Below are 13,675 nucleotides of genomic sequence, written 5' to 3'. Positions count from 1 at the left end.
GCAATAGCAAATGTAGGAAGTATGACACCGACAACAACTTTTCTGAAATTAAAGGGGGTAGCAAGAAGGACTCAGGGGTTTATGTTACGGATGGAGAGTGCTGTCAATGATAGTACGAATAGGGTTAAAATAGGAGAGCAGATAGTAGTAGAGTCAATATAGATTCATCTGAAATAGTGAAATCATGGAGGTACAGGATATGAGGTCTTTGATTTTAATGACAGACAAGGAGAGGTATCTGCAGTACCGCTCGTTAGGGAAGAGAGAAACTAAATGCATGTAGTTTGATTCTTCTGTTGTGAAAAATTAAAGATAGCAGGTAGGAATCTTTGGTTCCAGTAACTCATTCTGTAATATCAGTGAGGAATCTTGAGGGTCCATGTCTGTTGAGAATTCCAGCACCAGACACGTGGGGTTCGACCTCTATCAAGTATGTGTCAATCTTATGCTTTGAGATGGCTGTTGTATCAGCAACGAGCATTGACAGATAAAGTAATGTCGTTGTCACAACATTTGTTTAAGCCTAGGTATAAGTGTTCTTGGTTAAATGAATTACCCTATGTGAATATGTTGGATGGTAAAGAAAGTCAGGTAGCAGCGAACCCTGAATCATTTGAGGTGAAAGTAGTGAGGGCTAAAAGTTGTTTGGTTCTAATAAAACATATGAGGTAAGGGGTATGTTTATGGGAATATCAGATTGTGATGTTATATGATAACTTTGGGTATGCAGGACCTTAAGGGTAGTAATGAGAAATATAATGTAACTTTTTATGTTCCAGTTAGTAAGAAGAGCAGGACTTTGATGGTGAAAGATCAGCTTTTGCCTGTCAATGTGACTATTGGGAATGTTAAAGATATTTAGAGGGTTTGTGGTGATAAAGCATATATATTTTTACCCTATTGATGGATAGGATGTTGTTACATGTCGACGTTGAAGCTTCCATATGAGGTTTCTACCATTAAAAGAGGGGTACCACCGGACACAGATAAATCTGAAGCTAGGTTTGAAATTGGATGGAAAGAGACATGGAGACATGTCATAGTCTTCAAGCCTATCATTGAAGGATAAATCTAAGGGAGAAGGGGGGACTTTTTCCATGGTATGGTGTAACATTTGGGAAGATCATATTGATAATATTAGTTATACTTTGAGTCCAGATAGTTCAGATATTATCACTAGGGTTATATATGCATTAAAGAATATAAGGGATGCATTTGGTATATCTGAAGGAGCTGGAGGGTCAGGGAAGACTTGGTTGCAAGATCAGGTAGGCCCAGTAGGGGCAGTGATGGTTCAGATTTTAGTTGCAGCTTTGATAGCACTGTGTGTGAGGTTTGTAATTTGTTACTGACCTTTGAGAAAGCAATGAGATTGAGATAGGTTGGAGAGTGATGCCTGGAGACAACACTCAGATGCCGGTGTTGACTGTTCCTGATCTGGATGAAGATGGACAAGTAGAACTGAATAGATAAATATCCTTTTTGATTATTTGATCATTTTTCAAATTTTTTTTTTTCAATATTAGGGTGATTTTGGTATGATTTTATGAATCAAAGGGGGGAATAGGTTAATGTGATTCATACATCATTTATATATCATTTTTATATTCTTAGTTGATATTGATGTTTAATTTGAAAGTGTTTGTTTTGCAAAAGATACTGTTTGGTATTTTCTTTTCTTCCAGAAGCATTTGGGGGAACATGTGGAGATTGAAATACTCAAACAAGGACAATATGAAGGGACAATATGACTGGAGGAGATGAAACAAGGAGGGTGTGGAAAGATTCCGATTCCATCATCAACAATCCATTGGAAGAGGAGACTACGGGGAGATGAAGTGTAGTGGACTACATTCCAGTGTCTGCAATGAAATATAGACATATTTGATGTGTAATACATAATTGTGTCATATTCTTAGGTATTAATTTTTGTAGAATGATGTTTGATGTTATTGAATACATGTGAGGATCTTAGATGTTTTTGTTTATTTCGTGAATGCTTAGGGACAGGGAGTCTAGGCAGGGAGAGGTCCACTGTAGGGTCCAATGGGTTGACCAGCCTTAGAGTGGATATTTTTTGGATAGGATTTTGTTTGCAGGGGCTTACATGTGTATTTAATTGCATCATAGTTTCAAATGCATTTACATTGTTTATGAGTTTAGCTGGAGTACCGAGGTGGTTGCCTGGGGCAGAGGGACCGTGAGAGAATTTTACTGTCTTGATTGATGGATGGATTTGGAACGAAGGTTGCCGGACAGTTTTTCGCTCTTACACTCCATAAAGATTTGTTCATAGTAATGTATTCACACTTCATAAACAGTTATGCATATTTCATAGAAAGGTATTTACACTCTAGAGAAGAATGTTTTTGGTTTAATGTTAAAGATACTCAATAAGATAAATTGTCACTTGTCATAATCCTATTCTGTTTGTTTTCGAGACTGTTTAGTCTCGAAGGGGGGAAATGTCGTGTATTGGGATTATGCCTTTGTTAAATGTTTTTAAGTGGAACTGAAAGAATGTTGATTTTAGTATCAAGAGGGAATGTTTTAGTGTAACGCCACATACAACAGACAGGAAGTGTGTTGTAGACAGGGGATTGGACAGTAGAGGGAGCCACCCACATCTTGGGGAGATTATATATACTGGGGGAAAAACGAAGGAGAGGGCAGAGCGGCCATTCTGAGGCGTCGCTCTCCGGATGTCATGACATCTGTCACTTATGCTGAAGCTTGTGATATGAATAAACCTTATGATCCAAGTTCAGTATGAGCGGACTCCTTTGTTCATCAGCAATAATTGCCACCATTCACCCGATACGACACATCATTTTATTTAACCAGGAAGTCCTATTGAGTTCAGAATAACGCTTTCTCAAGTGAGACCTTGATCTGACACACTTTTGAGTGCTATAGGCAGTTTATGTAAAGTATGTGAATGAATGGGTTTGGTTGAGTAAACATTGATTTTCATACATCTCAGAGATTAAATATCATTTTATAAAGTGATTTCTCACGAGCTGCAATTCAAATTGTAGCCTGTGTAGGTTAGAGAGAATTATACAGTACAGTCCTATGGTCCCTCTTCTAAAGTGCTTGTGATTGAGGTGACAGGGTGTGTGTTTCCATTTCCCCACATTGTTATCGCTTCCTGGCGTGCCTGAAGGCTGATGATGTAATGTCCAGGAGTCAAGGGTCAAAGGTAGGCACACAAGATGGAGGGAAACCACACATCTCTTCTCTTCCCTCACTCTGGCTCAATCACCCCTTGCCGCTTAGCCCTCGATTTGCACAAGTGTTTCACTCCCTCTCGAAGCTGAGGGAGTGAAAATTATTGACGGTGTAGGGGCTAATTAGACCCTCAGCCACTTCGACCATTAGAATTTCATGCTCGTTTTATTATTTAAAGGTTGCTGAAATTCTAATAGTTCGCCTAATTTCATTTTGTGGTAGAGAAACGCTGTGAAATATATTTTCAATAACCAAAAATATTGTATTTTTAGCTGTTTGAAGCTGGTGTAAAAAACAAAAGTAGAAGATCCAAAAACGAAACGTAACAATGGGAAGCATAGAAATAGCGCACATAGAACAGATCTACCACTTAGATTGCCTTCAAGGATAATTACAGATCTATAACTCACATTTCTATGTGAATTTGGTCGGGTTGCCCAAAAAGTTACATATTGCACCTTTAAAAGTGGAACATGAATTGCGTCATTCATGTCAGGGTGTGTCCCGAATTTTATGGGTTTATTGATCCCATCTCCACAAGTCACCTTCGGAATTTTGTCAGTAACACGTGACAACGGAGGGCCCTCCGAGCAGTTTGGTAGAGGCTAGGGGGTGGTTTGAGATTCACAATCTCTCAGTCTTATTCACACACACAAGCAGGTGAGTCAGCAGAGCTTGGAGAACAAACAGCGGAACAGAGTCAACTGAGTGACCCTCACAGGATGAGGCCTCACTTCCAGGGACTTTTGTCTATTATGTGCTCTCAGATCCTCCACTTCACATGCACCCTTTAGGCTTATGTTTTGTTGGCCTTTGCTTCTAACTATTTATTTCAAAGCCCATAGCATGCTCTGAATCTATCCATGAAGTTGGCAACATGACAACATGTGGTACTTGGTTGGCTCATTGAGCCAGTGCCAATGGCTGTCATCGTGTGCCTCCAGCGGTGATGTCTGCATGCCAGATGCCTTTGTCTGGACAGAGTTGAAATGCCACTGGTCCTAGATATACCATGCTTACATGGAGTTAAACTATAGGCTATTTGTTAACACTTGACATCATGGTGGAGCCTACTTAAGATTATTTATAAAAGGGTTTTAAGGGGTTTCAACTGTTAATTATTAGCTTATAGATAGTTTATAAATATGTAATCAACAGTTATAGGCCTAACAAATTGGTTAAAATTATGTGCTTGTAATTTAACTGCTTGCCAAAAATTGCATAAAGATCTGAACTACAGAAGACAAGACAACGTTAATTTATACTGATATTCTTTTTTTTAGGATGGGCATGTCATGCATTTTAGGATGGGCATGTCATGGCATGCTCTGTATGTATGTTGCCTCTATGCTGTCAGCTGCTCCTAAATCTAGATATTGCAACATTCATCTGTTTTCAATAACTAGTAGCAAACTATTTGGACTGACTCATTCTAAGTGTATAACTGACAAATTAAACGAACTACTGTATATTCAGTTAAAAACAGAAAATAAACAACATTTTAAATATGTAGTCTATAGTCGAAGGTTCACACAATGATTTTGGTGTAATACAATATATTGAGAACCACTTTGACGCGCCTACAAAGTACCATTTATTTCACCACTCCCCTTTTTCATGCTGAATGGAACATCCTGAAGTGGTCCGGACTCGCACTAGCAACGACTTTTTATAAATAACCCACTAGGGTAGGGGTAGGCGTTGTGTGTAACTGAACTGACACCAGTACAGGGGGTCCGGTACATTCACTGTCGGTGCAAGTTGTAAAGTACAGTAATAATACATGCCAGTGACAAATGAAGTACCAGTGTTTTTACCTATTGTTGCAGGGATCACTTAACAAGGTAGTTATTGGGAGAAGTTTGTTTCAATCAACTTTCTCCATCTTGAAAGACAAACGTAGCTTGGAATATAGTGAACTCTAGTATTTGGGAATGCTTCCTCATTCTGCTATACAAGGTAAGATATGTTTTTCTGTATCCTTTTCCACTAATGAAAACTTACTCATGGCAAATGGTGGATGTTATACACAGCAAAAGTGTAAGGGTGTTTTTGCTGACACAAGCTTCTACTGCTGCTTCTAGTATACTGCTGCTAAAACTGTTTCCCCACTAAACTCATTATTTTCAGTAGCATATAACTTTAACTCAATATTAAGTTAATCATCTTCATGAGAAGTGGTATTGTTTCCAGACTTGTCATATAGAGTAGGCTGCTTAATCTTAATGCATTTTTCATAGAGGCTTTCATGCTGGATAGAATGAATTAAACCAGCTGAACTGTTCACACTTTATTATCTATCCTCTTCATTCATAAACCTATTGTATGTCTGGAACCTGTTTGGTGAAAGTGAGCCCGTCCTCTATTGAAACTTTTCTGGCCATGGCGGTGTAGTACCAGAGTAATTACAGTTACTGTCAAATCTGAATCTATTGATTAGAAATCAAAATATTAATGTTGATGTTCGCTCTAAATTTAAATCAGCCATGTCAATTCTCTTTACAGGACAGGAGAGCAGAGAGTGAAAATACATTAATTCACCACAAAAGTCATGTTGTACTGGACTGTACTGCCTGATTGGAAAGTATTGCTGTTGGTGACACTTCTATGGGACTGCGTCTGTGCTGAGGAACTGAAGCCCACGAGATGGCCACTGTATCCCCAAAAGCCTCTGGTCCTGGCCTGGAATGCTCCGACAGAGGACTGCAGCCCACGGCACGGTATTAAATTTCAGCTGGAGCAGTTCCAGATTGTGGCGTCGCCTAACAAAGGCTTTGTCCGCCAGAACCTCACCATATTTTACAAGGACCGCTTGGGGTTGTACCCATACTATGATGAGCATGATGGTACTGCCAGGAACGGTGGACTCCCGCAGGTTGCCAGTCTCACTCAGCACCTGGAGAAGATGCCGGAGGGCATTCAGTATTACATACGCGAAGCAGGGGCCAAGGGACTGGCAGTTATTGACTGGGAGGAGTGGAGACCACTGTGGATCCGTAACTGGGATGTCAAGAATGTGTACCGCAACCAGTCAAGGCAGCTGGTGGCCCAGAAGAACCCAGCCTGGCCCACAGTGCGTGTGGCTAAGGTGGCCCAGCAGGAGTTTGAGATGTCGGCCCGGAAGTTCATGCTGGAGACCCTGAGGCTGGCCAAGAGCCTGCGGCCCAACCAGCTGTGGGGGTTCTACTTGTTCCCAGACTGCTACAACCACGACTACAGGAACACTCTGGAGAACTACACAGGCCGCTGCCCTGACGTGGAGGTGGCCCGGAATGAAATGCTCAAATGGCTGTGGACTGAGAGCACAGCCCTCTTCCCTTCGGTCTACATGGGCATGGTGCTGCGCTCTTCGCCCTCTGGGCGCCAGTTTGTCCGGAACCGGGTGAAGGAGGGGATGCGTCTGGCGTCAGTGGGAGATGGGCTGGCACGTCCTGTCTTTGTGTACGCCCGGCCCACCTACGCCAACGTACTGGAGCTGCTGACAGAGGTGAAGGGCTGTTTCTCTGACAGTCACATAGTACTAACCAGGAGAACTTGTAGACCTTTTGATCAGTATGTTTTCCGCTGGGCAGATAATCCATCCTGCATACTGTATCATATTATTATTATTTATTATAATTATATTCTAGCTCAATTCAGTGACAAAGAAGTCTGGGAGTTGTTTGAATAATTTATGTAAAAAATATCTAGGCTATAAACCTACCCTAATAAAATCTTCCATCAAGATTTTAATGATTGCGGTTCACTTAATGTTTAGAAGTTTATTTTTGTAGAATAATGCTCCATATCAGAGTGCAATACTCCCTCTTTAATCTCTGTTTAATCAATGGGTGTGTTTTATAACCACTCTTTTGTGTGTGTGTGTGTGTGCTGGGTTGATAGACCCTGATTCACAGATCGAGCTCTCTCTCTCTACCCATGATCATAACCCTCAGTCCTTATCGGTGGCTGCAGCCCTTTCCTGATCTATCAGCAGATATGCCAAATAATCCCTCTCTTCAAATCAAAAATCAAATCACATTTTTATTTGTCACATGCGCCGAATACAACAGTGAAATGCTTACTTACAAGCCCTTAACCAACAATGCAGTTTTAAGAAAGAATACCAAAAAATCACAAAAGAATACAAAATCAAATAATACGAAATAAAAGTAACAAATAATTAAAGCGCAGCAGTAAAAATAACAATAGCGAGGCTATATACAGGGGGTACCAGTACTGAGTCAATGTGCGGGGGCACCGGTTAGTTGAGGTAATTGAGGTAATATGTACATGTAGGTAGACTTATTAAAGTGACTATGCATAGATAATAAACAGAGAGTAGCAGCAGCGTAAAATAGGGGGAGGGGGGGCAATGCAAATAGTCTGGGTAGCCATTTCATTAGATGTTCAGGAGTCTTATGGCTTGGGGGTAGAAGCTGTTTAGAAGCATCTTGGACCTAGACTTGGTGCTCCGGTACCGCCTGCCGTGCGGTAGCAGAGAGAACAGTCTATGACTAGGGTGGCTGGAGTCTTTGACCATTTTTAGGGCCTTCCTCTGACACCGCCTGGTATAGAGGTCCTGGATGGCAGGAAGCTTGGCCCCAGTGATGTACTGGGCCGTACGCACTACCCTCTGTAGTGCCTTGCGGTCGGAGGCCGAGCAGTTACCATACCAGGCAGTGATGCAACCAGTCAGGATGCTCTCGATGGTGCAGCTGTAGAACCTTTTGAGGATCTGAGGACACATGCCAAATCTTTTCAGTCTCCTTAGGGAGAATAGGTTTTGTCGTGCCCGCTTCACGACTGTCTTGGTGTGCTTGGACCATGATAGTTTGTTGGTGATGTGGACACCAAGGACGCTGAACTACAGCCCTGTCGATGAGAATGGGGGCATGCTCGGTCCTCTTCTTTTTCCTATAGTCCACAATCATCTCCTTTGTCTTGATCAGGGAGAGGTTGTTGTCCTGGCACCACACGGCCATGTCTCTGACCTCCTCCCTATAGGCTGTCTCGTCATTGTCGGTGATCAGGCCTACCTCATCTGCAAACTTAATGATGGTGTTTGAGTCGTGCCTGGCCATGCAGTCATGAGTGAACAGGGAGTACAGGAGGGGACTGAGCACACCCCCCTTTTGTCCAGGTGTGAAAGGGCAGTGTGGAGCGCAATAGAGATTGCATCATCTGTGGATCTGTTGGGGCGGTATGCAAATTGGAGATGGTCTAGGGTTTCTGGGATAATGGTGTTGATGTGAGCCATGACCAGCCTTTCAAAGCACTTCATGGCTACAGACGTGAGTGCTATGGGTCGGTAGTCATTTAGGCAGGTTACCTTAGTGTTCTTGGGCACAGGGACTATGTTGGTCTGCTTGAAACATGTTGTTATTACATACTCAGACAGGGAGAGGTTGAAAATGTTAGTGAAGACACTTGCCAGTTGGTCAGCGCATGCTCGGAGTACACGTCCTGGTAATCCGTCTGGCCCTGCGGCCTTGTGAATGTTGACCTGTTTAAAGGTTTTACTCACATCGGCTACGGAGAGCGTGATCACACAGTCATCTGGAACAGCTGATGCTCTCATGCATGTTTCAGTGTTACTTGCCTCGAAGCGAGCATAGAAGTAATTTAGCTCGTCTGGTAGGCTCGTGTCACTGGGCAGCTCGCGGCTGTGCTTCCCTTTGTAGTCTGTAATAGTTTGCAAGCCCTGCCACATCCGACGAGCGTCGGAGCCGGTGTAGTACGATTCGATCTTAGTCCTGTATTGACGCTTTGCCTGTTTGATGGTTCATCGGAGGGCATAGCGGGATTTCTTATAAGCTTCCGGGTTAGAGTCCCGCTCCTTGAAAGCGGCAGCTCTACCCTTTAGCTCAGTGCAGATGTTGCCTGTAATCCATGGCTTCTGGTTGGGGTATGTACATATAGTCACTGTGGGGACGACTTCATCGATACACTTATTGATGAAGCCAGCGACTGATGTGGTGTACTCCTCAATGCCATCGGAAGAATCCCGGAACATATTCCAGTCTGTGCTAGCAAAACAGTCCTGTAGCTTAGCATCTGCTTCATCTGACCACTTTTTTATTGACCGAGTCACTGGTGCTTCCGGCTTTAGTTTTTGCTTGTAAGCAGGAATCAGGAGGATAGAATTATGGTCAGATTTGCCAAATGGAGGGCGAGGGAGAGCTTTGTACGTGTCTCTGTGTGTGGAGTTAAGGTGGTCTAGAGTTTTTGTCCCTCTGGTTGCACATTTAACATGCTGGTAGAAATGAGGTAAAACGGATTAAAGTTTCCCTGCGCCGCCTCTGGATGAGCGTTTTCCTGTTTGCTTATGGCCGTATACAGTTCATTGAGTGCGGTCTTAGTGCCAGCATCGGTTTGTGGTGGTAAATAGACAGCTAAGAAGAATATAGATGAAAACTCTCTTGGTAGATAGTGTGGTCTACAGCTTATCATGAGATACTCTACCTCAGGCGAGCAAAACCTCAAGACTTCCTTAGATATCGTGCACCAGCTGTTGTTTACAAATATACTGCCACCCCAGAGGCTGCTGTTCTATCCTGCCGATACAGTGTATAACCCGCCAGCTGTATGTTATTCATGTCTTCGTTCAGCCACGACTCAGTGAAACATAAGATATTACTGCTTTTAATGTCCCGTTGGTAGGACATTCGTGCCTGTAGTTCGTCCACTTTATTATCAAACGATTGTAAATTGGCCAATAGTATCGATGGCAAAGGCAGATTAGCCACTCGTTGCCGGCTCCTTACCAAGCACCCCGATCTCCTTCCGCGATATCTCCTTTTCATTCTACTGCGAATGACGGGATGAGGGCCCTGTCGGGTGTCTGGAGCAAATCCCTCTGGTCCGACTCATTAAATAAATATTATTTGTCCAGCTTAAGGTGAGTAATCACTGTTCTGATGTCCAGAAGCTCTTTTCGGTCATAAGAGACGGTAGCAGCAACATTATGTGTATATGTGTGAGCGGGATGGGCGTTGGTCATGTTACTTGCTAACACCCCATAGTGCATTTCCTTACGAGGGCGTGAGCAGATAAGAGGTGGTCACATACAAAAAGTCTATATGGTCCAGTGGCCTCTCGCCCCCACGCACAACAATTGAACACTGAACAATTGTGCATGGTGTCATTTTGGTTATTTTCCATTGGCTGATTTGTGCTGACTGTGCACTCTGTGTGCTTTGTGATAAATCTTTACGTCTTCTATGGTCAAGATTTTTAATGATTTCATCTCTCTGCAGACGGACCTGGTCTCCACAATTGGGGAAAGTGTGGCTCTTGGGGCTGCAGGCATCATCCTCTGGGGAGACCACGCTTATGCAGGCAGCAAGGCAAGTGTCCATGCATTTACAGAAGTCTCATTAAAGCACAACGAATCACGTGATCACTGAATGACCAACTCACAGGACCTCACTGCACGTCACAGTGTCATAGTCAGTCACGTCACAACCATTCATTCACTTGATTATCAGCTGATTATCAGTTGTGTTTTTGTAGCAGCCCCTCTTCATGTCCCATTTGTTATTATGATTTGAAAGTGTTTGTAGTGGATCTTAAGTTTAATTTAAATTGGGGAGACGCAGGAATGACATTGATGTAAATCTACCTTTAAAGAGCAACTGCCCCAAAAAAACTACTTCTCATTTAGGAAACAGCCTATGTGGCATTGATATGAGTCAGAATTTTTTTTGATTACAAAGGGTAAATAGGATATCTTTGGTCATAATGTCGGTCTTCAAAAACAGCTTTGTCAGACTTGTAGTCATGACTGCATCACAACGTAAATGAAGGTTGGGTTTGTTTCAATCCTGCCCACAGCTGGCAGCACATAAGTAATCATCAATTCGGAGTGCAGCTGCATGCGACCCGATCGTAAAGGCTGTGGTAAATTTGGGTTGACTTTGGATATCCCTATGGGGCTAGTTAGGGACCATCAGTAAATTACACAATTTACATGGGACAATATGTAAAAATTCAATAACTTTAGAACTTTAAAACAACTATAATTTGTAGAAATTCATTTACAAATATTGAAAGCATTTAATGAGAACTAAAAGGTGTGCAACATGAAAATATTGTCTCATTAACATGTGTAATTTATTGACAGTCCCTAATTAGCTCCGGAGATAGGCTATCCAAAGTCAAACCAACTTTGCCATGGTTGCACACCAGCTGGCTGAATCTAATTGGCTAAATAATTGGGCTAACTCTTCCCACCTGTGAACACGCACAAGAGACACCCACATCAAACCACACCCCGAAACCAACTCACATTTGAATTCAGTAATTTCTTAATTAACCAAACCTAAAACGAGGCCAAAACAGGAAGTTCAGCCACCCTTTAAACTCTGTGTGTGTCTCTCCAGGCCAGCTGCTCTAGTCTGAATGAGTACCTGCGGGGTCCGCTGGGCAGGTACCTGCTTAACGTCTCCACGGCAGCAGAGCTGTGCAGCCAGGCGCTGTGCGGTTCCCAAGGACGCTGCCTGCGTAGACACCCTGACACTGACGCCTACCTGCACCTCAGCACCCGTACCCACAGCATAGAGCCCATGGTAAATGGTAAACTCAAGGTTCAAGGTCAGCTTGGGGAAGATGACATATTGGGCTTTCAGAGAGAGTTCCAGTGCCAGTGCTATAGCGGCTACCAGAGAGAGGGCTGTGGCCAGAGAGACCCCCAACAACAAAGAGGCATTGCAGCTCCAATCATGGCGTCATGGGTGCACTGTCTGCTCCTGCTACTCATCACACTCCTGCTCTGAGTGCATACATACACAGGCATACAACTACATTCAAATAATTGAACGTGTACTGGTATACACATGACATTATCTACACACATGCGCAAACATGATATAAATACACTTTGGGGCAAATGTATTCACTGTGGTCCAGATTGCTGTAAGGTTGGTGGATCTATGATTAGACGGTGGAACACTGTGAGTTATGGTTGTTTGTGTGTTCATTTTTTCCATACATTGGAGGGCTCGCTGAAAATAACTTTGTTTACGTTGATCTCTTTCTCAGTCTCTTTCCCACAATATATCTCTCTCATGCCTCTCCTTCCCACAACCCCTCCCCACTCTTTCAAAGTGTCATTTTCTCATGATCCCAAAGTCTATGTTTTTGTGTGGAAATGTGTGTTGCTATCAAATCAAATCAAATCGTATTTATCACATACACGTGTTTAGCAGATGTTATAGTGGGGTGTAGCGAATTTCTTGTGCTTCTAGCTCCGACAGTGCAGTAATATCTAACAAGTAATATCTAACAATTTCACAACATATACCAAATACACACAAAACTAGTAAGGAATGGGATTTAATAATATATACATAGATGGACAAGCAATGACAGAGTGGCATTGACTAAGATACAGTAGAATATTATGGAATAGAATGCAGTATATACATATGAGATGAGTAGTGCAAGATATGTAAACATTATTAAAGTGACTAGTGTTCCATTTCTTAAAGTGGCCAGTGATTGTGCTTATGATGTATGTATGGGTTTGTGTTATGTGTGAGCCAAAATGGGGCAGATGTACTTGATTCTTGGAATAGCACAAAATAGTAGTTTGTGCCTGACCTCTGACATTTTTATCTTTAGGTTTTAATATTTATATGAATGTATCCAGGCTCTGTCGTAGCCGGCCGCGACCGGGAGACCCATGGGGCGGTGCACAATTGGCCAAGCATCGTCCAGGGTAGGGGAGGGAATGGCTGGCAGGGATGTAGCTCAGTTGGTAGAGCATGGCGTTTGCAACGCCAGGGTTGTGGGTTCGTTTCCCACGGGGGGTATGATTTTTTTTTTTTAAATGTATGCACTCACTAACTGTAAGTCGCTCTGGATAAGAGCGTCTTCTAAATGACTAAAATGTAAATGTAAAATGTATTTTCACGTTTGTTCAAAAGCTTTTGTTATTTTATGGCAAAAACAAGACTACTATTTTCACTCCAGAATTGTGTGTCTCTCTTACTGTGTACTGTGTTTCAATCACTCAAAATAAATCAAAGCTGTAATTAAGTGATAATGCCCGAGAAGCCGGTGTTTGGAGGATATATTGGCATGTGCGTTGTTTCATCGAGGGCTGGTAAACCGTGCCAATATATCCTCCAAACACCAGCTTTGAGGGCATTATGACTTTTATACAACGGGTTACCAACATATTCAAATAATGATTGACATATTTTCATATAAAATGTTATTTTGATGAATTTATTCATACTATTTCATCCGAGATATAGTTCCGACACAAATCTAGGGTTGCTACCCAAGCCGGCTGGTCGTTCGTTCTTTCGGTTCGGGTGCCAGAGACGCGACCCATTGGTTAATTCAGCCCAGTCAAAGCTATTCGCTGCTCTGGCACCCCAATGGTGGAACAAGCTCCCCCACGACGCCAGGACAGCGGAGTCACTGAACACCTTCCGGAGACACTTGAAACCCTACC

At 42.7% G+C, this 13,675-nt stretch overlaps 1 protein-coding gene across 1 annotated transcript; it reads left to right on the top strand.

Moving 5' to 3' along the window:
• Positions 1 to 4,838: 4,838 nt before the first annotated feature.
• LOC311133925 (hyaluronidase-2-like) lies at positions 4,839 to 13,253 on the top strand. Its single transcript, XM_084167543.1, has 4 exons — positions 4,839 to 5,190; positions 5,737 to 6,718; positions 10,470 to 10,559; positions 11,595 to 13,253. Exons 2-4 carry the CDS (start codon positions 5,783 to 5,785, stop codon positions 11,985 to 11,987), a joined length of 1,419 nt encoding a protein of 472 aa, XP_084023669.1. The 5' UTR covers positions 4,839 to 5,190; positions 5,737 to 5,782; the 3' UTR covers positions 11,988 to 13,253.
• Positions 13,254 to 13,675: the final 422 nt, after the last annotated feature.

This window comes from Coregonus lavaretus, assembly GCF_964263955.1.
Source record: "Coregonus lavaretus genome assembly, chromosome: 8".
Taxonomy (NCBI): Eukaryota; Metazoa; Chordata; class Actinopteri; order Salmoniformes; family Salmonidae; genus Coregonus; species Coregonus lavaretus.
The sequence above is the reverse complement of the archived record's forward strand: the minus strand, read 5'-3'. Positions and strand labels throughout refer to the sequence as shown.